This window comes from Choloepus didactylus, chromosome 10 (assembly GCF_015220235.1).
Source record: "Choloepus didactylus isolate mChoDid1 chromosome 10, mChoDid1.pri, whole genome shotgun sequence".
NCBI classification, from domain to species: domain Eukaryota; kingdom Metazoa; phylum Chordata; class Mammalia; order Pilosa; family Megalonychidae; genus Choloepus; species Choloepus didactylus.
In genome coordinates, this window is record NC_051316.1 from 19031320 (window position 1) to 19055856 (window position 24537).

Below are 24537 nucleotides of genomic sequence, written 5' to 3' on the forward strand. Positions count from 1 at the left end.
AGGCCAATGTGGGACTGGGTGGAGGCAGAAACAGACCTAATTCAAGCCAAGTAGGGCCCTGCCCCTATCCCTTCCCACCTCCTTCCCGTGCCCGGAACTCTGCTTCATTTCAGCCCTGTGACTTGGGACCACCAGAAACATTTCACAGGAACACCTCCAGGGCAGCTGGGCCAAACCAAGACAGCAGAGCCTGAGAGCATTTTGTGCTGTCAGTGAGCCCAGAAATGCAGTTGATCGAGAACAAGAGGCCATCCAAGACCATCTAAACCCTTAAGAATTATATACGTCACCATCTTCCAGCCAGGTTGTTATAACTGAAGCTTTATTTCAATATGTTTCATTATTTTTAGAACATCACGGCAACTAGAAACTTGTATGCAAGGGTGATTTTTATAGCTGTGGAGTAAATAAAATATAATAGGTAAGGAAATTGTAACAATAAATACACCTTAAATATAAACATACACACATTGTTTTCCCACACATATAAAAGTCATGCTCTGTAAATACTTTGTCCACACACTGTCTTTGCAGGATATTGAATTCCAGGCGGGTTTACATATGTTCCATTAGTGATGGATATTTTCAAAGAGCTTATGTAGGAGCAACACATTACAAATTTTGAAAAACAGTGAAGTATCACAGAGCAATTTTTTAAAATATTTAATACATGTTTTGTTCTACAAAGAATGGGTATTTCTTACATATTACAAATGGTGAAACAAATATACTTGCTTATAGATATGTACAATTTGCTACTTTATACATCAAAAATGCAAGAAGATAAATTATATATATATAACATATATATAATTTTAGATAGAATGAACAATTCAATATTGCTCTTGTGTGGGTCTTGTTGTATTGCATGCATGCCCATGGCTTGTCATTGGATGGAGAAGGGAAAGCAACGGGCAGAAGGGAACTCAAGCCCAGGCTTTGTTCCCAAACTGCCATCTTCAAAGCAATACTTTGAGTTTTACAACTTAGTAGCTAGGTCAAGAAAATCTGTGCTCGTATACAGTGTGAGATGTGTTCTCAAGAACCAAAACTGCACATTTGGGGATGGGGCCATACAAATGCTGAAAATCTCTGATTGAGTGATATTAATTCCTCAAACCCTGAGTCAGCTGGGGAGCTTCGAAGGGATTAGTTCAAAATAACCATCAATTTGGCTCATAGAAAATGATCTCAGGACAAAGGCCAGTGGTTGAGGTTTCAACAGCTTTCCTGTAGAACTCACAGACAAAATATGAAGGAATAAAATGTGTCCTGAATGAGAATAGATTTTCAATAATTACAAGCTTCTCATCTTGATATGTCGATACTGACTTGAAAGGCCTAAAAGAAATTCTGACTATGATGTGTAGAAATGGGACTGTTTACAGGAATATTTCACATTAGAAGCCTAATTGACTGTACAGTCAGTGGCAGATGTCACATTTTACTGTTAGCAAAGAACCAACTCCAAATCTATAAATCCCATTTTGGCTATGATGTTCGGTTTCTTCTTCCACTTTGCCCATACCCATATTACAAGCCTATAACATCTCTCTGAGATTAGAAATAGGAAAAGATGTGGGGACAAGTTGAAAAATAAATGTTACAGAAAATCCACAAACTAGACTTCACCGTGAATGCTCTGTTAGAATAGAGCCAGTCTGCTGGAGGTGTGGCCTGTTAGGATTTGGAGAGGGCCTTGAAATTATCCAAAATGCTCTGAGCATGTGTTTAGGAGAACTGAGGTGCCACAAATTGCTGCTGCAGCAATCCCTGCTCAGAAAGAGCAGGAAAATCACACTAGGATGCTGAAGAGCGGAGAAGACCCAAAAGAGAATACGTGCTGAAGACAAATATCCTGAACTTCCAAATATTGCCTGTGGATGGTGCTGCTGCAAGGCAGCCATAAAGCTCACCTGTGCAAGCCCCACATTTCAGCTTCTTTTGCTTGCAGAGGGATCAATGGGATGGATTTCCCAGAGGAAGATTCTCCAGTTGGGATGAGCGTGCATTGGGCTGACTAAACCAAGCACAACCAGCAAACTCTGTCAGTGGGAATTTTTCAGAAAGCAGAGCCAAACCACACTCTAATGATGGCAAAGCAATTAAAGCTGAGCGGGCTCTGCTGGTGACAGAGCAACCTGGCGGACATCCGATCACCGTCCCCTCTCCCACGCCAACACACAGGAACCAGCAATAACTATAATTTGGCTTGAAGGATCAAAGACGCACACAAAATCATTACAAGGGGATAATTATTTCTAGAGTGAAAACTGCGTTGAACAGCTCTTAAGAGACACTTATAATGGAACATGTGAGATCACCTGCTATCACCTGAATGCATTTTCCAGGAATATATTTCTGATACAGATAGATCGTCAAAAACACAGTGAACAACTTCTGTTTCAAGGTATTTCATTAAGGTTAAAGTGTGGCATATACATGTTCGTATTCAGAAAAATGAATGTGCTTCTGGTCGATGGTCTTTGTTGGCTATGATCCAGCAGGATACAGAGCAAGTCATTTAAAAGAAGAAAACCATCTTGAAGGATAAAGAAAAATGTCTAAAAATAGCTACTTTATTTGGTTTTATTTAAAATCTGAGGGCTGGAAGAAATGACACCCCTCATTGGTCAAAGGAACATTCACATTTCTAAAACCCTTGAAGTATATAACACGGGAACGTTATTGCGGTGTTTTAGTCATGTCACAATATTTTCACTGGATAATTGAAGAATTTCTGACAGAGGAGCACGCCATGAGTGAACTCGTCATCGGACATGAAAATAAATACTCTTAACTATTAAAACAATACTTGCTAACTAAGTCTGGGTAATTACAGTTGAGTACATCCCCTTACTCCCAGCAGGCCAGGTGGGAATCGAGAATGGACATCCTTTGGGGGAAGTGGCATTATTTCATTTTTAATCCAGTTTAAAAAACCAGGGAATGAAAGCATTCTGGCCTGCTCTTTTCACTTCCTCCTGCTCACCCCCTCCCTCTTAAGATGTGTTTTTGGATTCTGAGCAGAAAGAAATGCCTGGCTTTGAGTTGGCCTCTGCAGCTGTGTGTGTTAGTTAACATGCTCTCACATGCATGTTTATTGGGTATTTAGTCCTCTGGGCAAACGCTGCTTCCATGCTTAGAAGCCCTGCTGCTGTCTAATGGAGAATGACGCCTTCAGAAATTCCTGACCTCTCCCTCAGTCCCCTGCGACGTTGAGCCTCTTGGTTTTCCTTTTGACAGCCTGGCAGACTGGGAGAAGGGATGTCTATCATTGGTGGTATGAAATGCCCTCTTGAAAGACAACAGGGCACAGCTCTGTCCAAATGCAATATTTAACATGTGGGCATCTTACATGCTACCCGGACGACGGTTTCACATGGGAGGGGGGAAAATGAGGCCACCCGGACGCCACCAACTCCTCCCCACCGGAAGGCCGTTCACATGATCACACATTTGCCCTTGAGCTTTTCTTTCCTTTTCTGCTGCTTGCTCTTTTTCCCGTCGATCTGTAGGCTCACGGTCCTGCGCTTCTCCAGGTTGAGCAGCTCCTGGAAGAGCTCCTTCACGTTGTGGTTGAGCTTGGCGGAAGTCTCCATGAAGGCGCATTTCCACTTCCGGGCCAAGGCCTCCGCCTCGCTGCTCTCCACCTCGCGGCTGGGGCTCTCGTCGCACTTGTTGCCCACCAGCATGATGGGGATGCTCTCCACGTCGCCTTTGATCTCGCAGATTTGCTCGTAGATGGGTTTGAGCTCCTCCAAGGACTGCCGGCTGGTGATGGAGTACACCAGGATGAAGGCGTGGCCTTTGGAAATGGACAGCCGCTGCATGGCGGGGAACTGGTGGCTGCCGGTGGTGTCGGTGATCTGCAGCGTGCAAATGCTCTTATCACAGCTGATCACCTGCCGGTAGGTGTCTTCCACCGTCGGGATGTAGCTCTCCCGGAACGTGCCTTTCACAAATCTCAACACCAGGGAGCTCTTGCCCACACCACCGGCCCCAAACACCGCCACGCGGTAATCATTGCTCTGTTCAGGCATGTTGCGTGAGGGCTCCAACACTCAGCTTGGAAATACCTAGCAAAGGAAGCAGATGTTGGAGAGAATTACTAAAAACCTTCCTGAGATGGGTCACTTTTGACAGCCCCCCAAAAACGAGCCAGTAAGGTGTGTTTCCATTCTCCCAACCTCAGAACAGTGGTATTGCATTGTGAAAATTCTCCAGTTCTTAAATTTGATAAATACAGCCAATCCTCAGTTTTCAAAAGGGGCACTTGGCTACCTCAACGGTTAACTGGAGCCTATCTGGCGTCCAGCTGCTTCTGGCCACCATCTTTGTTTCTCCTTATGGATCACATCATTGACCATCTGTGTTCACACATGCGGGAAAAGATGTCAAGTCCTTCCCTTGAGGGAGGCAGAATCAAAGAAAGGCTTTGGGGAGATGAGAAAGTAATATCTCCTAACCCATAACCCCCCAACACAAAAATCCTGGCATATCTTTATTGTTTTACTTTAAGTATTGTGAATACTCAATATTTGCTCAGTCTATATATTAACTCATGAAGTCCTTACCACCTTGCAGAAGCTGGTGTCATAAGCCCCATTTTGTGATGGAGAAATTGGAAATCAGAGAAAGAACTTGTTCACTTAGCCAATAAGAGATAAGGGTGGGAGGCAAACCAAAGTACTGCTGATGCCAAGGCCCATTTCTGGTAGACTGTGTCATGTCCCCTACAAAGACATGTTCAAGCCCTAACTGCTGGTCCTGTGATGCAAACTCATTTGTAAATCAGAACTTCGAAGATCCTACTTAGATTAGACCAAATTGAGTCACCTTGGCCCTTAATCCAATATGGCTAAAGTCCTTCTAGGCAGAGGAAATTTGAATGCAGTGAGTAGAAACCAAAGGAGAGGCCAGAAGTGGACGCCAGAGGAGGAGACAGCTATCCATGGAAGCGGGGATCAAGCCAGCACCAGAACACTGCAGGCTGTGGGAGAAAGCATGGCCTAGTGACACCATGATGTTGAACTTGTAGCCTTCAAAACTGGGAGGCCATAAATTTCAGTTGTTGAAGCCAACCCATTCTGTGGTACTTGTCCTAGCAGCCCTGGTAGATTAAGGCCCAACCCCACGTGGTTTTGGCATTACTCAGGTCATGGCATGGCTTCTCTCCCATAAACAAGAAGATTGACAGTTATCTGAGAAATGTGGAGTCATTTCATTCATTAAAATTAAAATGAGTATATGCACTTTATTTTTAAGAATCATAAGTAGTCAAGTACTATCAAGATGGTAATATGAACTACTTACTAATGATCACTAAAAGTAAGTAGAATGGGGCTTCCTTTATTACAAGCATTGCCTCTATTCAAAGATATAAATAGAGAGAGAGAGACTATCAAATATCTTGATAAGGAAGATATTGAGGATTGAATCCTGTCCCCCACAAAAGGCATGTTCAGGTCCCAAGCACTGGTACTGGGGGTTTGGACCCACTGGTAAATAGGACCTTGGAAGGAGGTATTAACCAAGGTGTTCCCAAACTGAACGAGGGTGGGCTTTAATCCAATATGGAGGAAGTCCTAATAAGCAAAGCAAAAGTCAACAGAACATAGAAAAGAAAGAAGTCACTGCCATGTGCCTTGCCATGTGATAGAAAAGCCAAGGAGCCCCAAGGATTTCCGGCCAGCCAGAAGATACCATCCCAGAAGCCTTCTAGCCTCTGAAACCATAAGCCAACCCACTGTATATTGGTTTTAGCAGATGGAAAACTAAGACGGAAGGACATATGAGACACACAAAAAAGTAGTGAATTTAACATCCATTTATTGTATATATTATATAGAGAAGTTACAGGGTCATGCAAAGCAGGGAATCTGTTATTTTCGCTAGGTAAGCATAGTGTTGACTTGTCATTTTTCTATTCTTAGAGGAACTGTGAAGTAACAATAAAAAGCATTGCTCAGTAAGGTCATTTTTGAGACCAGTAAAAATTATTAAACATAATTAACCATGGAAGGAAATGAGCGTGTGCAATGAATTTTGTGTCTACTGCAAATGGAACATAAGATCAAAGCCCAGGACTGTGGCACCCAGCATCTGATTTCACCATATACATTTGTCTTCAAATCTGCTCAATTAAGTACTCAGTTATTCTTGTGTGCATTTTGGAACCCCAACCTACCAAGAAACTGAAGAAGCATCAGTGTTAAAATTTGCGAAGGGAGAATATAGAAAGATGTCAGGAAGTTCACTAAAAGGAACAGACTGCAGGAGGGCCTGCTTAAGAATTTGATTAAGTCTATTAAAGACCCATGATATCATTATGATAAATTCAAGAGTGTAGCATTGTGATAAATTGTTCTATATTTAAAAAAATTCAAGAGTATATGGAATCTGATTTGAGCTCTCCCTCTACATCCTCAGAATGAGGCTCCCATTTTGCTTAGAAGACAATGTCCTCACTTAGACTTGTCTGATGGTATGGTTATTTGGCTCTAGACAAGAGTGTAAACATCTAGATGGAAGAGATCAGGTCTTAACAATCTCTATCTCCTGAATCTCTAAAAGAGCACTTTACCCATGTATGTAAAATAGGTTGTTGGCTAAGTCTCCATTATTAAACTGGCAACCAAAATAAGTGGGTGTCTACCAGAATGTAGAAATCAAACACAACATAAAAAGGAAGAATTTATGGTCACTGTTATTTATTTGTACAAGGAATATATATTGAACTTCCATTAAAGGCTGGGCTCTGGATGAGGAGCCAGAAAAATAACTGTGGGGAGAAGACACCTAAGATAAGGTCCTTATTCTCATGGAGCTTAGATTCAGCTAGAGCAGACAGGCATCAAACAGATAACAAATATTTAGTAAATTATGTCATGGTAAGTGCTGCAATAGAGAGGTCTGGAGGAACTCAGTCAAATCGGGAACCATTTTTCTAAGGTGACATGGAAGTTAGAACCAGAAAGGTGGATGGAGAGAGGCAGATGAAGGGATATAAAATTCAATATATATTCATGAGCTAGGTCTGGGGTAATAACTCCATACTGTTCCTCAACTCTCTGACAGTATTTCCCCCAACAGTAAACTATATTCATCTTTCTTGGGACCATTTATTTCACAGGCATTTATAGTACAACTTCTAGCTACTCAGCGCTCACCCAAGAGAAATTTGCTTTCTTATTTGATGAAATGGGATACCATGTTGAATTTCAACCAGACTGCTAATTGAAAATGTACTGCTGTTGCTGCCTTCAGTTATCTGCAATATCTCTGGGCTATTTGTTCATTGTGATCCTTCTCTTCCATGTTATTGGCTTCCCCAAATATCTGCTGGCCTCTGGTTGACCATCTGACTGATGAACGACTCTTTATATCAGCTGGGAAGGGCAACAGGATTGGGCTGTCTTCATAATGCACAGGCTATTCAGTAAGACACCATCCCAGAATCTGGAGGCTGCCTGGTGTGAGTTTAAATACACCCCCTTTCATTTACATTTCCTTGAACTTGGACTAAGCTATCTAATAGTCCCTTATGATTCCTAAAAGCTTCTACATGGACAGACAGACACATAAGGGAAGGATCATGGAAGGGAATAAACCATCCCAAAATGCCACAAAATATACAAATTTGGGTCGATAAAGAATGTAAGATGAGACCTTTTAATACTGACAATCAGGTAAGAAGTTACAAGGTCTATGTTCTAGAAGCTTCTGGGGAAAAAAATGGGTTTTGATTTGCTGAGTCATAAAGGTTTCCTATTGAAGTAGCCTTTGGAAGAAACTCTAGATTCATGCGAGAGATAAAGGAAAGATCTCAAGTAAAAACAACCCACCATCTTTATTGGTATTATATCCTGAATCAAGTCTGCTTCAAAAAATAGTTTACAGAGAAAATTTATAGATTGGAAGAATTCATCTCATTAAGAGCAATCATCTGGAAAAATCTGAAAATTTAGGTATGCTCTCCTGCCAAAAATTCCCATCTATAGTCTGAGCTCAACGGTACATGTGTTTCCTGAAGTTTATATGAGATATCGCTGCTTAATGATTGCCTTGGATTTCCACAATGTTTTCTCCTCAAATAGATTTGTCTTTATAGTAACATTTAAAATTGATTAACTTTCAAAAAAAAAAAAAAACTCCACATTCCACATTTAAAGTTGGTACTTGAGAACCCACATTTAAAACTATAAATACTATAAGGTAAATGGGGCCATTTAAGTAAAAATATGGACTACTATGGTTGCTACAACATAAATAAGGATATCTTTAAAAAGCAACTAAGAAACAATTTTTAACAAAGTATAAATTCTCTAGGTTAGACAGTATATTTAAAAGTATTTTTAGAAACTCAATTTATTTAAAGGTTCATTTTGTGTACCATCATAGGGGAACATAAAGAGGGGAAGATTTGTCTGTTAGTGGGAAATCACTGTCTCATGAGGAAGGTTAAACATCCATGACTTGTGTTTCTCCAGGAAAACAGAATCCTTTGCCTGGAATCTATTTCGTGATGCAATGGAGATTCCCTGTTAGGCAGCGAACGTTAAGGCAGCTGTGGCAGCAGTACACACAGCGGAATACAGCTAACAGACCCAAGAGCTCAGGGCCCAGGGAAACCCCATGTAGGAGTCAGGGGCTCATGGGGAATTACCCAACACTCACAGAATCTGTGAAAATAAAATAATGGAGAAAAATGGGGGACTTCTTGGAAAGGGGCAAGTAGAATAAATTATTGATGAAGAATTTCATTACTGAGGGGCAAATAAGCACACTGCTTAAGCAAATGCAGAATATTTCCTGATGTTTGCCTGAAACAGTTTCATCTGGGGAGAGTGTGAGGGCCAGGAATCCCAAAGAGCCAAATAAAATGTGCTTAGGGACACTTTTTAGACTGTCGAGGCTGACTACGTTTCTGCATTATTCTGCTTTGCTCTTTTTCTTTCCAAACAGCAAAGGGAAATGAAAAGGAAAATCATTTTGAATAAAAAAGCAATATCGTCCCCCTGTTTAAAGGACCCGTTGCAAGGTCAAGCCTATATGCCCCGTGGAGCATGCAAACTCCTGCAGGTAAATACATACCAAAGGATAAAGGCAGCTGGAGCAGGGGGACTCTGTTCCCATGGAAAGGGAGGGGGCTCAATGTATTATGATGATGTCACGTGCTACTGGGTGGCACCTGGGCACCTCCATGCAGTGTTGGCTAATCGGGACATGGTGCAGTTCATCTCTACTTACTAAGGTGGATTTCCAGTTTTCACCAAATAGAAGCTTGCAAGATTGGTCAGTGGCTTAAAAAGATTCCCTCAAAAAGTCATGAATGAATACCCAAAGGAATTGAAAACAGGGACTCAAAAAGATACCTGTACACCAATGTTCTTAGCAGCATTATTCACAATAGCCAGACGGTGGAAGCAACCCAGTGCCCATCCACAGATGGTGGTATATCCATACAAAACAATATTATCCAGCCATAAAAAGGAATCAGTTTCTGAGACGTGCTACAACATGGATGGACCTTTAAATATGGCATTGAGTGAAATAAGCCAGACACAAAAGGACAAATAGCATATGATCTCACTTATAGAAGATACCTGGAATAAGCAAATTCACAGAGACAGAGAGTAGATTACAATTTCCCAGGGCAAGGTGGGGAGGTGAGAGAATGGGGAGTTTTTGCTTAATAGGTACAGAGTTTGTGTTTGGGGTGATAAAATGTTTTGGAAAAGGATAGTGGTGATGATTGTACAACACTGAAACTGTAATTAATGCTTCTGCATTGTACACTTAAAATGGTTAAGTGGAAAATTTTGCCATATATATATATATATATATATACACACAGCCACAATAATTTTTTAAAAAAACATGCAATCTTTTTCTGAGAAGTCATGAATTAAAGATAGCACTCATGATGTGAGCTCAGTTAGCAGCTATCTCAGAGGCAAACAGTTCCTAGCCTTTGTCATCCACACTATACAGTAAAAACAATAAAGATCTAATCTGATCTGACAAGGCAAAAAAAAATCTAATTTATCAAGAAGACCAATTGAAATTTATAGTTACATTGTGGCCCAAACTTCATACTGTATTAATGGTAGTGTGAAGCCATCACTATTAGCCATGGCATTTAAAACTAAGCTTCTAGAAGATGCGCTTCAAGACCATAGCCAGCTGAAAAACATCATGGCTAATTGTGATGTACAGCCTTGGATCTTGAAAACTTACCACGAAAAAAAAAGAATGTTAAATATCTCATCCATAAGTTTGACATTGATTACAAATAGCAATCATTTCATATCTATTAGGTTAAATAAAATATATTATTTAAATTAATTTCACCTGTTGCTACTTTTTTACTGTGGTTACTAGAAAATTCCAAATTCCATATGTAACACACATTGCATTTCTAATGGTCTGCACTGCTCTAGAACATGCAAACAAATCTCTGCATTTTAACTGAACTAAAAATTGCAAAAGGATTTGGGAAACATTACAGAATCAGAACCAGAGGCAAATCACTTTACTGCATCATTCATGAGTAAGTTCAAGCCAAAAGTAGCCAGGAGCTACCAGACGTCATCCTTTGGGATATTTTAAATTTTATTTTTCATGTATAAAAATAAGATCTTTAAGATATAGTAGAAGCTTTTCAATACTTTACATAGAGATGGGGAGCAACCATATTTTCTACCACACAATAGAAGACTTGCAGAACTTGAAGGCAAGTCACACATTTTTCTTTTATACAAAAAAAAAAAAGCAGTTCTTCTAAACTCATTAACATTTTCTGAGTGGTAGGTGCCTTTTAGTAGTATACCATAGAGCAGGTATTTTCCCAAAATAAGCACACTTCCTCCATTTCTGTAATATAAAACTAACATAGTACCAGCTTTGGGAAATAATTATCTGATGGAGGGAGCATTTTGAAAAGAAATGCATAGAGATGTTTCCACCATTATGTGATTTTGTCAGAATCAATGTAAACGTGCCCCTATAAAAACTCTCCAGTCTGCAGAATTAAAAACTTAAAAACCAAATTTTCTAATCAGTTTAAAGATCTTATGAATGAAGAATTTCCATGGGTTTGGATTCATTTGATAAAAACACATGAGTGCAACATCTTTTCAGTTACATTTCAAGAATACGTCATGGACATCAGCGGTGAGTCGAGAACAGAGAAGGACTCCCTAAAAAGTTGAGATTTAAGCAAGGATTTAAGATAGGTGGCGATGTGCCCCTCTGAATAGCTAAGAAAGATCCTTCCCAGCTGAAAAAAAAACAGCAGGACCAACGGAGCTGCCTGACATGTTCAAGGAACATGAAGGTGTCCTGGAATGGAGACGTGGAGGGAGAAAAGTAGATGAGGATGGGGACGGGGAGTGGTATAAAGCCTTGTGAGCACTGTAAAGATTTTAGCTTTTACTATGAGAAGGAGGGAAGTCATTGGAAGGTTTTGGAGCAGAGGAGTGGCAGGATTTGTCGTAAGCCATAAAAGGACCTCTTGATGGACTCTATTGGGAACAGATGATGGTGTCCATGAGTGGAAGCAGGAGACAGACAGGAGGCTCCAGAAATCATCTCGATGTGGCCTGAGGTTGGTGTGGACCATGGAGGAAGCAGGGGAGCTGGCTCAGTGCCATCACTTTTAATTAACTCTTCCTAGTTACTCTTCCCTTCTCTACCATACTCACTGGCTTGATGGGATCAACTTCCATGACTTTAAATATCACTATATGTTCGCAATTCTCAACTGCATATGCCTATGGCCAGAGCCTCGTCCCCAAACTGCAGATTCTGCCTCCTCAACATCTGTGCTTGGATACCTTGGAGACAACCCAAATGTAACATGTGCAAAACCCAACTCCCAATATTACTCCTAAGCTGCTCCCCCTATAGCTTTCTCCATCTCAGTTGATGGCAACATTCATCCTTCCAGTTGTTCAGGTCAAAAATCTTGGAGTCCTAAAAGGGGAATGCAAAATGAAACAAAGTAAAGTTTTAGTGGCTGAGAGATTTCAAATGGAGTCTAGAGGTCACTCTGGTAGACACTCTTATGCACTATATAGATAACACCTCTTAGGTTTTAATGTATTGGAATAGCTAGAAGTAAATACCTGAAACTACCAAACTCCAACCCAGTAGCCTGGACTCCTGAAGACGATTGTATAACAATGTAGATTACAAAGCGTGACAGTGTGATTGTGAAAACCCTGTGGATCACACTCCCTTTATGTAGTGTATGGATGGGTGAGTAGATAAATGGGTACAAAAACTAAATGAAAAATAGGGTTGGATGGGGGGGTGATTTGAGTGTTCTTTTTTACTTTTATTTTTTATCTTTATTCTGATTCTTTCTGATGTAAGGAAAATGTTCAGAAATAGATTGGGGTGATGAATGCATAACTATATGATGGTACTGTGAACAGCTGATATACACCATGGATGACTGTATGGTATGTGAATATATTTCAATAAAACTGAGTTTAATTTAAAAAAAAAATCTTGGAGTCCTACTTACTTCTCTTTATCTCTTATACCTCACTTCCAAACCATTGGCAAAATCTGTTAGTGATATTTTCAAAGTGCACCCATACTTAAAAATGCTAATAAAATCCAAACTGTATTGAAGGTTTACAAGGTCTTTCCATGATAAGGCTCCAGTTATTTTTCCAGTCTGAAAGGTAACCATGCTTCACTCTATCTCCTTTCCTTGCCTTCCCAACCAGCCCAACTCAATTATTTTGATTTACTCTTGTGAGTCTTGAATTCTCTTACCTCTTGGCTATTTCTATACTGTTTCCTCTGCTAGGAACATCCACCTATTCCACTGATCTTCCCTCAGATGTTTAACTTAGATGTCAATCCATGAATCCCCCTACTCATACGTCTAGATTACATTTCTTTTCCATCTGTTACAATAGCATATGTATGTCATCATAGTACTTCTCGTATCACATTTAAAAATATATATGTCCAGGCGCAGGCACAAATCACCTTTTCCACTGCTTCCATGCTTTCTAAGCAACCATTATCTCCTACTTGGTTTACTGCAACAGCCTCCAAACTTGTCAGTTTGCTTCAGATCTTGAGCCACTCCAATCAACTCTTCACCCAGCAGCCAGATCATATCATTCCTATGCTCAGAAGTTTCCATCAACTTTCCCGTCTCCCTGAGAGTAACAGCGAAAGGGCTCTGGCCTCCCTTATCCTCATTTCCTACCATTTGCCCCTTTCTACTCCATTCCAGCCACACTAGTCACCTTGTTGCTTCTTAGAAACACCTGGCATACTTCTGCCTCAGGACCTTTGCTCTGGCTGATCCCTCTGCTTGAACCACTCCTTCCCCAGATATCCACAGGGCTCACCTCCTCATCTGCTCAAGTCTAAGCTCAAATGTCACATTCTCAATGAGAACTTCCCTGACCACCCTATTTCAACAACCACCCCCAAGTTCAACCCTGGTAGCCTCAAGCCTCAGTTGCTTTGTTTTTCTCCATAGCACTTGCCACTTTCTGACATACTATGCAATTGACTTTTTTAAAGGGTTTGTTCACTCCCACTATATTATAAGCCCCACAAGAGCTTCTTATATATTTCATGCACTACTGTCTCCCCAGTGCCTAGAACACAGCCTGGCACATAAGTGTGCAGTAGGAAATCATTCAATGCCTGAATCACTCTGTACTCTACTTCTAACAACTTGCCTGAGGCCATGGTAACATTAAGCAGAGAGCTTGGGCATCATCTCCAGTTTGGCACTACCAGCTGTAGTTACCTATGCTCCACTGGGCTGAGTAGGACATCAGACATGGTTTCCAGGCTACAGTAACTGAGGGTTAGTAGGGACAATGTCACTATTTCAGTGAGAAGCCAATGCTGCTGCCACTGTTGTCTCCCAACCCAGCTCTCTGTTGCAGAAAGAGCCTTAGCAAAGCAAGACAAAGATGTGCACACAGGCCCTGTGCTTGAACATTCTGGATGCTGGAAAGAGAATGGTGTGACTAACACAGTCAGTCATGGAGAAAACAATGTGAGATGAGGCTGGGAAGGAAGACCCAGCTCAGGCCATCAAGGGATTTCCAAGGCCGGTGGGCAGTCTTTAAAGGAGTTAGGGCTTGATGGGCATTTTGAGCATATTTTTCTGGCTTCAATATAGAGAGCAGATAAGATATCTTTTATAATAAACCAGGCCAAAACCAAAGGCAGCCTAGACCAGTGATAGCAGGGAAGATGGAAATCGGTTAACATGACGTCAGCAGAAATTGGTGATGTATCCAAGATGTGGAGAGAAAGAGAAAGCAATGTCAAGAAAAATTCCTCAGGTATCCAATTTATAGAACTGGATAGATGGGATGAGATCATTTGCTGAGAGAATGTTGGGAAAAGATCAGGTTTTAGGGTAGAGGTAAGGAGTCTGATGTTCAACATATTGAGTTTCCAGGGCCTTTGAGACAATCAAGGACTCACATCTAGCAGACAGGTAGATACACCTGTCCAGAGCCAGGTATGGAGTGTGGGATAAGAACTCACATTTGGGAGTCATGTGTGTAGGCATGAATGGAAGCCAAGTGTGTAGATGAGATTGCTTGTAAAGAATGAAGAGAAAAAAGTAAAAAACATTAAGACACAGACTTGAGAGACTACAAAATCTAATGCCTTGGTAAAGGACAACGAATCTGCAAAGAATTGAAAGTGACCAGAGGGTTCAAAGCAACTCCAATAAAGGCACAGGCATAGAAGCCAAGGAAAGCAAGGACTTCAGAAAGAAGGGAGGGTGCAACTGTGTGAACTGGTAGAAAGAAGAGAAGTCAAATGAGAATTGGAAAGTGCCCACTGGTTGGGAAGCAATGAAAATCACTGGTGAACACAGCAAGAGATGTTTTGATGGCACCACAGGGTGGAAGCCAGAAGCAGTGGGTTGTGGAGTGAGCGGGAAGGGCAGAAATTGAGACTGGGAGCCTCAAAACCTTTTCTGAGATATTATTTGAGATTCAAAAGAAAGAGAAGGGATGGTGGCTGAGTGGTTCACATTTTAAAAAAAAAAAAAATTTCTTAAATTAATTCTGAAATACAAAGACATGGTAGCTGGTGGTGGATACCTGAAACTGTCAGGCTATGGCCCAGAACCCATGAATCTCGAAGACAATTGTATAAAGGTGTGGCTTATGAGAGGTGACAGTGGGATTGGGAGAGCCATGGGGACCACACTCCACTTTGTCTAGTTTATGGATGGATGAGTGGAAAAATAGGGGAAGGAAACAAACAAACAGACAGGGGTACCCAGTGTTCTTTTTTGCTTCGATTGCTCTTTTTCACTTTGATTGTCATTCTTGTTGTTTTTGTGTGTGTGCTAGTGAAGGTGTCGGGGATTGATTTGGGTGGTGAATGTGCAGCTATGTGGTGGTGCTGTGGACAATCGAGTGTATAATTTGTTTTGTACGACTGCGTGGTATGTTAATATATCTCAATAAACTGAAGATTAAAAAATATTATATAAAATTTATATACAATTTTAACATATAAAATATTATATAAAATTTATATACAATTTTAACATATAAAATATTATATAAAATCAATTTTGATTATATATAATTAAACATTTAATTTTATAAAATTTATATATATAAAATCATCATCAAACAGTCCTTAGTACCACCTTCCTTCAGGTTTCCAATCAAGGATAGGATCTCGAGGATCAACAGGTAATAAGATAATATTTGCATTTACTTTGAGCTCCCTGGAATCCATTTTTTGGGGAGAGGGACTTTGCTTTTACAGAATGGAGTTACAGGGAGCAACTCCTGTAAGTGTGAGTAAGTGTGGGGTAAATCAGAAAGGGTCTAACACTGAAAGCCAGAATTCCATCCAGAAGTAAAACACAACTCCAAGCCAATGGGGTTTGTGACATGAACCAAGCTCTCAAGAGCATCATGGGGATGGGAAAGAATGAATAGGAGACATTGAAAAAGAGGAACCTTTGGGGTACTGACAGGCTAGCAACCACGAAAATAGCCCAGGAGCTCTTACCATCTAGCAGTGTCTAGATAAGCTTGAGTTTAGATAATCTTCAAAATCCCTTTTGATTTAGTTATTAGGAAGCCCATTATACAGATGAGAGGACCAAGACTCCAGGTGGTTAAAGCAATAAGTTCATTGTTGTAGAGTTGTAGAGCCTGCATTTCAACCCACATTTAGCTGAGTCCAAACACACATGGGGAAGAGGAGCAGAAAGACGCAACAGCCTAAGGGATCAGAAATATGGGGCAGACTTTGATTAAAACAAGGAAGCTCTGGAGGAATGTTACATGCCATGCAGATATCTCCTGCAGACTCTACAGTAAGTTATTATCACACCTAGGCAGAGTACTAGCAAATCCCATAAGGCATTCAAGCTGATTCTAATTAGCAATAATTGAACAAGGAGCTCTGGATTCTAAAATGTGTTGGAAGGAAGGTTTGGGTTTTTTGTGGGGTTTTTGTTTTTTTTTTTTCTTTTGCATAAACCTGTACTATTGCCAAGCAGCTTTCAGACTCACATCATATTAAGTTTAAAAATACAATAATGACTTTAGGAAATTTATAATGGATGGGTATGCATGTTTTCTGATGTATCAAAAAACTTACAAATGCCTCATAAAAGGTCTCTGCCAAAAGCTTAACTCTGAGCAACTACACCATGTTGTCAAGATAGTTCAGAGGTATGGAGATTTGGTGGAAAACATTAGTTATACTTGCATCCAGGGGTATGTAAATCGTTATCTTAATTTAGCCCTAATGCGAGGTTTGGGGGTAGGGTGGCAAAAGTGGTGAGATAAGGCTGACCTGTAGAGACTCAGGCCACAGGAGACGATTCAGAATCTGATCTCTGATTTTGCCAGTCTTTGCAGGTCTTAGGAGAAGGTGATGAGATGATCCGACGATGTTTAGGATTTACATACCTTTCAATGCTAGGGTCAACTCTTCAATAAAAGACTCCCTAATTAGTCAAGGCCTATGATGAAAGAGGTTTGGGTCACACTGGAAGTCTCAAGAGTTTATAGACTATAATCCCTCTGCCCCAAATTTGACTTGTGTTTCCATAATGGAAATGAAACGGCTTCAATGTAATCTGGAATTGCTCTAAAGGATAGAGATGGAAGATCTCTTAAGGGAAAGTTCTCAGAATGTCAGTGTAAAGAATGAAAATAGCACAAAAAATGTTACCGATGCAAAGATCAACAACAGTTCACGTTCAGAAATGCAAAAGAAAGACAAAATCGTATGCTTTTCCAGTGTTTTAACTAATGGGACTAGTTCCACACTAATAACAATGACAATGTACTCAACATTATTTTTGTCTCATTCACCACAAACAGTCTCTTGCCAAGGACAGAAAACAGAGGGGAAAAGGATGATTGGTAGTAAAGCATTTAGCATGTGTTACTGGTTGAGTGGTCAATGGTAAGGAACCAGCATTGTAATCAGGTATTAACAAAGTGGTTTATAGTCAAGCTCCTGTTTTCAGTTCTTTGGGGTATATACCTAAACGTGGGTCTGCTAGGTCATATGATAATTCTATGTTTAACTTCCAGAGGAACCGCCAAACTATTTTTCACGACAGTTGCACCATTTTACATTCCCACCAATAATGTACAAGGGTTCCCATTTCTCTGCATCCTCCTCAACCTTTGCTATTCTCTGGTTGTTGTTTTTTAATAACAGCATCCTAGTGGGTATGAAGTCATAGCAGCATTATTCACAATAGCCAAGAGGTAGAAGCAATCCAAGTACCCATCAACAGATGAAGGGAGAAACAAAACATGCTAAGCACATACAATGGGACATTACTGAGCTGGGGAAAGGAATGAAGTTCTGATACACACTACAACAAGAATGAACCTTGAAGACATCATGTTGTATGATATAAGCCAGACACAAAAGGAAAAATATTGTATGAGTCCACTTATATGAAATATCTAGAATATGCAAATTCATACAGACAGAAAGTAGTAGATCACATGTTACTAGGAGCTGGGGGTAAGGGAAATTGGGGAGTTATTGCTTAATTGGTACAGAGTTTCTGTTTGGAGTGATGAAAACATTTTGGTAACAGATGGTGGTAGTGGTAGCACAACATTGTGAATTTAATTATTACCACTGAATGGTATGCTTGAAAGTGGTTAGAATGGGAAATTTTAAGTTGTACATATGTCACTATGATAAAAAGTTTAAAAATGTATATCGTTAAAGAGAGATAGATATCAATTGATAACTAATTAGTCCAAGAAAGAGGAAGATGAAAGGCACTGTAGTAGCTACAAGGTTTTCATGTCAGTCTGTCCACATCAGTACATATAAAACCATATTATGCTTTTTACCAGTTGCATAAGACTCCACTGAAAGGTGTTTAATCATTTACATAATCAGTTTCCCACTGTTTTAAGTCTTTTGCCATTACAGACTATGCTCAATGAACAGGCTTATCCATATATACCTCATCTTTTTTAGTCCATCTGTAGACTGCTGGGTCTAAGGACATGTGCACTTTAATTTGGGGATATAATGCCAATTTCTCCACCACCCAACAGCAACAGAATATGAGAGTACTATTTCCTCAAGCAATCATAGCACAAGGTACCTAAAGCGACCAAACTTCCAATCCTTTCCAGTGTAACAAGAAATGTTTCTCATTATTTATTTAACTGCATTTATTGAATGTGGGTGATGCTGACCATCTTTTGATTCGTTAAAAGTAATTTGCATTTGAATCTTTGAGACCTGTATGTTCTTGTCCTTTGCTCAGTTTTCTATTAGTTTGCAAGTATGGTATTTATCTTATATTAAGGCAGTAGTCCTCGAAGTGTGCTCTGAAGACAGACACTTTCAACATCACCTGGGACCTTGTTAGAAATACTCTGGCTTCTGATGCTCACAAAAATAGAGAACCACTGTATTAAGGAAATTGGACCCGAAATAGTTTGTAAATATTTCTTCCCAGCTACCACTTGCCTTTTGATGTTGTCTATTTTTATCAGGCGGAAATTAAAAACTTCTATGTAGCCAAATTTAATGAACTTTTCCTCTTGAGTATCCTAGTTTGGGATCATCCTTAGAAAACTCTTCCCAACTCCAAGACGATTAAAAATTCCCCCATATTTACATTTTCATTCTGTATGTTTAAACACTTGCTCCAACCTCCTGCTCTCTTTCTGCAATTGAAATTGTTAGTATATTTAGAGGAATTTAAGCTAGCATTTGAAAGCATAGAAGAATAAGTGATGCAGTGTCATCTGTCAATCCAGCTGGGGTAACAAAAAACAGATAAACACTGTTTCATGATATAGGGGTTTCGGAGCACTTACGTTCTTTTCAAAGTTAAGGTTACCCCACCATTTCTATGATCCCATAGCTCCAACCTCCTCTTCACCTGCAAACATTTACATAGACCTTAATAAAATAGCAATGTCAGTTTTACCTTTTGTTGTCCCACCCCATTCATTCTGCGATCAAGAAACAGATGAAGTCCAAAATGGCCCCAAATGAGCAGCACGAAGCAAAGACAAGGAAGCAAAAGGCTTAGCCATCCTTCTTTAAACGTCAGCAGATTATTCCATAGGTATCTCTCTTTAAATGTCAGGGGACTATCTCAGGCAATCTGCTAATTCACTGATCTCATGCATGTGATTAGTGGGAGTGGGGATATAGCTGGGTGGCAGGGTTGGGAGACAAAACCAAATTTATACAGAAAGGAAAACGCCTTTGGGATGGATTTTTAAAGTAGAATGTGAGAAAGAGAGCTGAGTGAACTCCTCACTCGGCTCTGGACGCAGAGAGCTAGACTCTGTTCATTTTTCCTCTTTGCTCAGTATCAACTATAGATAGGCGCCAAACTTAAAAGGCAGGGAGGTGTTCCAATGAAACAATCAAAATGTAAAGAGTGACAGAGGAAGGACACCTTTCTCCCAACCAAGAGCTCCTGTGATGGAGCTCTGATGAGGCTTTGGACTTTTCTGGAGTCTAGTTTCAGAAGTTAACGGAGGAAGGCTATCTACATGCATGGGCTTGTGTGTGTGTATATTGTGGGAAGGCCTAATGGGAATTCTCTGTGTTCTCTAGTTCCTCAAAAAAATAATTACTTTCCAGACACTAATTAGCTTTTAAAAAATATCACATGAACTCATTTTCATACCTAACACTGCTCTCTTTAAAACTCCTCTTATAAAGAACTATGTGATGGATATGGCCATTCTAGCACACTCATTGATCACAGAAGCCATCCAATGACCAGGTGAAGAAATTGACAAAGTTTCATTAAGGTCATTAATTTCCTTGTTTCAAAACTCAGTATTCATAATGAGTCAGTTGATGATAAAGCATTACATTTCACCCAGACTTTAATGTTGTCAGAATAAACAGATACAAACATTGAAACTATTCATACCAACACAAGATACTAAAAGGTGTATGAAATATATTCAATCAAGAGGTAAATACAAGCTTACTAGCTTTTTATTGGTTTTGCAATGGACTTGTTGCTCCCTGTGCAGTAAAGGAATTTAAACATGAGATTGAATGATCTCTAATGAGACATGGGGACTCAGGGATTGGGCTGGAGCAAAAACCTGGGGGCAGTACTTCTTGGGATAGGAGTTAGCACTGCTTCAAAATGGTGATTGATGCCTGCGTTTAAAAATAGACTTCTACCCTACATATGGGTTGAACCCGACAGTCTATCCATTGGTCTATTTTTCATAAAATCACAGAAAGTATTTGATTCAATCCGCTTCGTTTTACTAATAAAGAAGTAATAGGTTCAAGATCGCCCAACTAGATAGTGGCAGAGAAGGTAGGAAACATGCCATAACAATTTGATGTCATTTGCATATTTATTTTTGTTAGCGTTTAATTAGCAGTGGTCCCTAATATTTTAGCTTTAAAATCGCTTTGTCAAAAGGTTAATGATGGATAGCTGTGCTGGCCACGAAGGCACACGGAGTATCAGGCACTTGAAATGTAGCTCATCTGAATTGAGATGTTCTGTAAGTGTACGGGGAAAAAAAAAGTAAAGTATCTCATTACTAGTTTTGTACTGATACATGTTAAAATGATAATATTTTATATATTGGGTTAAGTAAAACATATTAATAAAATTAATTTCCCGTTTCTTTTCACCTTTCTTATGTGCCTACTCAAACATTTTAAATTATGCATGTGGCTCATACATTTTGTTTCTATTGGACAGTACTGATTTATAGGAAAACACTTAGCTGCACTAAGGAGAGAGCTACAAGGAATCTTCTCTTTCCTGAATTGGCAAGCGGCAAGAGCAAAGATGAGGGAAAAATAGGAGGGTGTTTGTTCGAGTACTTCAAATCCTGCTTACCCAGTAAAGGAAGAGAGACTTGTGAGACACATCATAAAATTATTCTGAAATCAATTAAATGGTTTTTAAGTTAACGCTTAAATGTGCATGCAATGTGTTAGTAAATTTAATTTCGAAAAGAACAGCAGCAATTGTGACAACCTGACAACCATCACCTTGCCTTTTGATTAAACGCAGCTGTTTTCCTGGCAAAATTATAACCCAATCATTGTCATAGAAATCAGTTCTGCTTTTAAAGAGACATCTGTCCACCATACAAGATAGATAGATAAATGAGACACACGGAGAAAGAGTTGGATCCAGTTCCCATTATGAGTGAGAAAGGGGCAGAATGTTTATCTGAATTGAAAGTTAATAGGTCAGCACAGAGCCCTTTCATACCTAAACAATCTCTTCACTCCAGGCAACCAAACTGCCCTTCCTCGGAACAAAGAAATTCTTTGGCGCAAATATTTACTGCGTTTATCTCGGAGGAAATGATGGTTTTGCCTAAAGCAATAGGTTAATTTCCAATATACCATTATACCAACTATAGTCACAAAATTAGACAAATACACTCTCTTTTTTGGTAAAAGGACCCCAGTTATTTGTCTCAAAGATTTTAATTATTCAGTAAAATACAGAGGGGCAATCAGAGCAGACCCAGTATTCATTCACCTTGGAATAATGCCTTTCAAATAGAATCAAAGTCAGGTGTGGTGTATAGAATATGAACAGCTTGAAATTATTTAAAAGGTCTTCTCTGCTCTGTTCTTTGTGAAATGGCATGGCTGAGAACGCTGGACTGCCAGACAAATTGAAAAGTGACTTACACAACTTGGAATTCAATGTGTGCGTTTTCCGAGTCTCTTCTTGGGAAGAACTCTATTAAAGCTGTAGCAAGAAAGGTTCTGGAGGTTTCTACATTACCCATCATCTATACATAAAATCCCCATCACAGGGAGAAGTGAGGAATGAGCAGTAATTCTGCACCATGGTATAGACAGAATCACTTCTCTCTCTTTCCCCTGTGTGCACTAGGGACTATTGCCTCTATTACCAAATGAAGTACCATGTGTTTTAAATGGGATGAAAATGTTTCCTTGTCCTGTATCTTCTATTTCTATAACATGCACTATGCATCTTTGTGAGCCCCAGTCTATAGGACTTCCTGCATTTCCAGGGACAGAATATGGGCCATTTGCAATTTCAAGCAACAACCCCAAAAATAGTATTATTCCCCCCACAAATTTGTTAAATTTATTCTAATTTTATCCTTCCCTTTCTCTCCCTCCCACTCCACCTCTTCAAAGCCAAATGCCACTGGAAAAGAAACATTTGGACTGATTTGGAATACAAATTGCTTCAGTTTTATTTTTTTGTTGTTGCTTGTTTGTTTTGTTTTGTTTTTTACTTTTACCCAGAAAATCTTCCTTAAAAATATTTTTAAAGTTTTATGTTGAAAGCCAACACACACACACACACACACAGCTAAGCTAGACTAGCTTCTCACATGCAGGGCAGTCGTTCAAAAGAGAACAAGTGCAAATATGTAAAATAAATGGCTAGGGAGGGGAAGCTGTGTCACTGAATTCCACACAATGTTGGGTTTCCCCATTCAATAGATGTAGTAGATTCACAGAGCTTCTGGTTTAAAAGTCTCCCAAGCCCCCATAAAATTCATAGGAGTTTGAAAGGGGGAAAACGGCATTTTTCTGGGGCAGGAATAGAAGCAGCAGATTCAGGCAGGTCCCCACCGCGTGAAGCCAGAAATAAGGCTTTAGCAGGCTCGGAACTGTCAGCAGTCATTTCCATCCGATGGGAAAAACCACAGTCACACAACCAACGATGTGATGCGGCGGCTTTCCCATCTCCTGCCTTCACAACACGGAAACAGAAAGAAACACATCTAGATCTCATGAAACAGAGTCTTTCAAAAGAGAAATGAACTATGTAGACAAGTCTCAGCCAAGCCCATGAAGTGAAGCGGTCTAGGATGAAAACATGCTGAACAAAATAGCAGCCCCTAACGCTTTGCATTTATCGTTGGATCACATATTTTTATGACTTCCGTAAATCCATCAAGCCAACTTCCACATAACCAGCAACACTCGCACAATAGGATTTTCCAAAACACTAACTCCTTCTTTGGAAGGAAGGAATCCCTAACAAAAGGTAAGGTGCAGATTTTTTTAAGAAGAAAATGTTTTGGATAAGGGTGTCATGATGCTCACTCTTCCTGACAAGGATATAGAAATACAGCTCCCACCCCTCCCCGCCCCAGCCCCTCGCCAACTCCAACATTTATATTGCTGACTCGCCCTCCCAGACGGCGGCAACCCCTTTTCACGGACTCTCAAACAATAATGCAAAAGCCATCTGTTCCCCAAATTGGACGCAGCGCCGACACAGCAAAAGAGGGAGGAATCGGTTACCTGGAGGAGAACACAACTCCGCTCAGAGCGCTCCTCGCATAGTACAGGGCAGCTCAGGGTGTGCGGGTGCGGGCTCCTCCCGGAGGCGAGGCGGGGCGCGCTGCACCTCTTGCTGTCGTGACGATGCAGTCAGCTGCTCGCCCGGGCCGGTGCGCGCTGCGCCTGCTCGCCCGCCCTCCCGCCGGCGCTCCTCGCGCCCCGCCCCGCCCCGCCCCGCCTCGCCCCGCCCCGCCCCGCCCCTCCCGGACCGCAGCCCCGCGCACGTGCGCTGGCCCGAGCTGCTGCTGGGTCCAGCGCGGTCTCGGCCTCCGGAGTCCGTCCTCCGGCCCTGCCACCCGGCTGCCCACCTCTTTTCTCCTCTCGCTTCAGCCTCTGACTTCCGAAAGGTGCCAACTCCATAGGCTGCTGCTACAGCTGCTGCAGCTTCTCCTCCTGCTTAAATGGCGCCTGCTCGCCTCCGGAGAGCTTTTAGGTGCCACCTACTGCATGCTCCTGGAATATATCGTGAGGGCTGGAATTTTCTGATAATTGAATGAATTAAAATAATTTCATTGAAATGGCACCAGATTCCTTTGTTTTAAATGGTCCACATAAGCAATTATAATCACTACTGTCCACATAAAGCCTTTCCTTCCGTTTCCAGTCACTAAACTAAAAACCTACTCATTTCGAAGGCAGAGGAGATACTCAGTAACAATCATACGGTGTAAATTAATACATTCTAATTTAATAGGTTCAGAT

General features: G+C 40.5%; 1 protein-coding gene across 2 annotated transcripts; it reads right to left on the reverse strand.

Moving 5' to 3' along the window:
• Positions 1-305: 305 nt before the first annotated feature.
• DIRAS2 (DIRAS family GTPase 2) lies at positions 306-24221 on the reverse strand. 2 transcript variants are annotated; one of them, XM_037798421.1, is made up of 2 exons: positions 24144-24221; positions 306-4079 (listed from the first exon to the last, which is right to left on the reverse strand). In XM_037798421.1, the coding sequence occupies exon 2, from the start codon at positions 4041-4043 to the stop codon at positions 3444-3446; it is 600 nt and encodes a 199-aa protein (XP_037654349.1). In that variant the 5' UTR covers positions 4044-4079; positions 24144-24221; the 3' UTR covers positions 306-3443. The 2 variants fall into 2 exon arrangements, with proteins under 2 accessions (XP_037654349.1, XP_037654348.1); XM_037798420.1 differs by lacking the exon at positions 24144-24221 and adding an exon at positions 23797-23918.
• Positions 24222-24537: the final 316 nt, after the last annotated feature.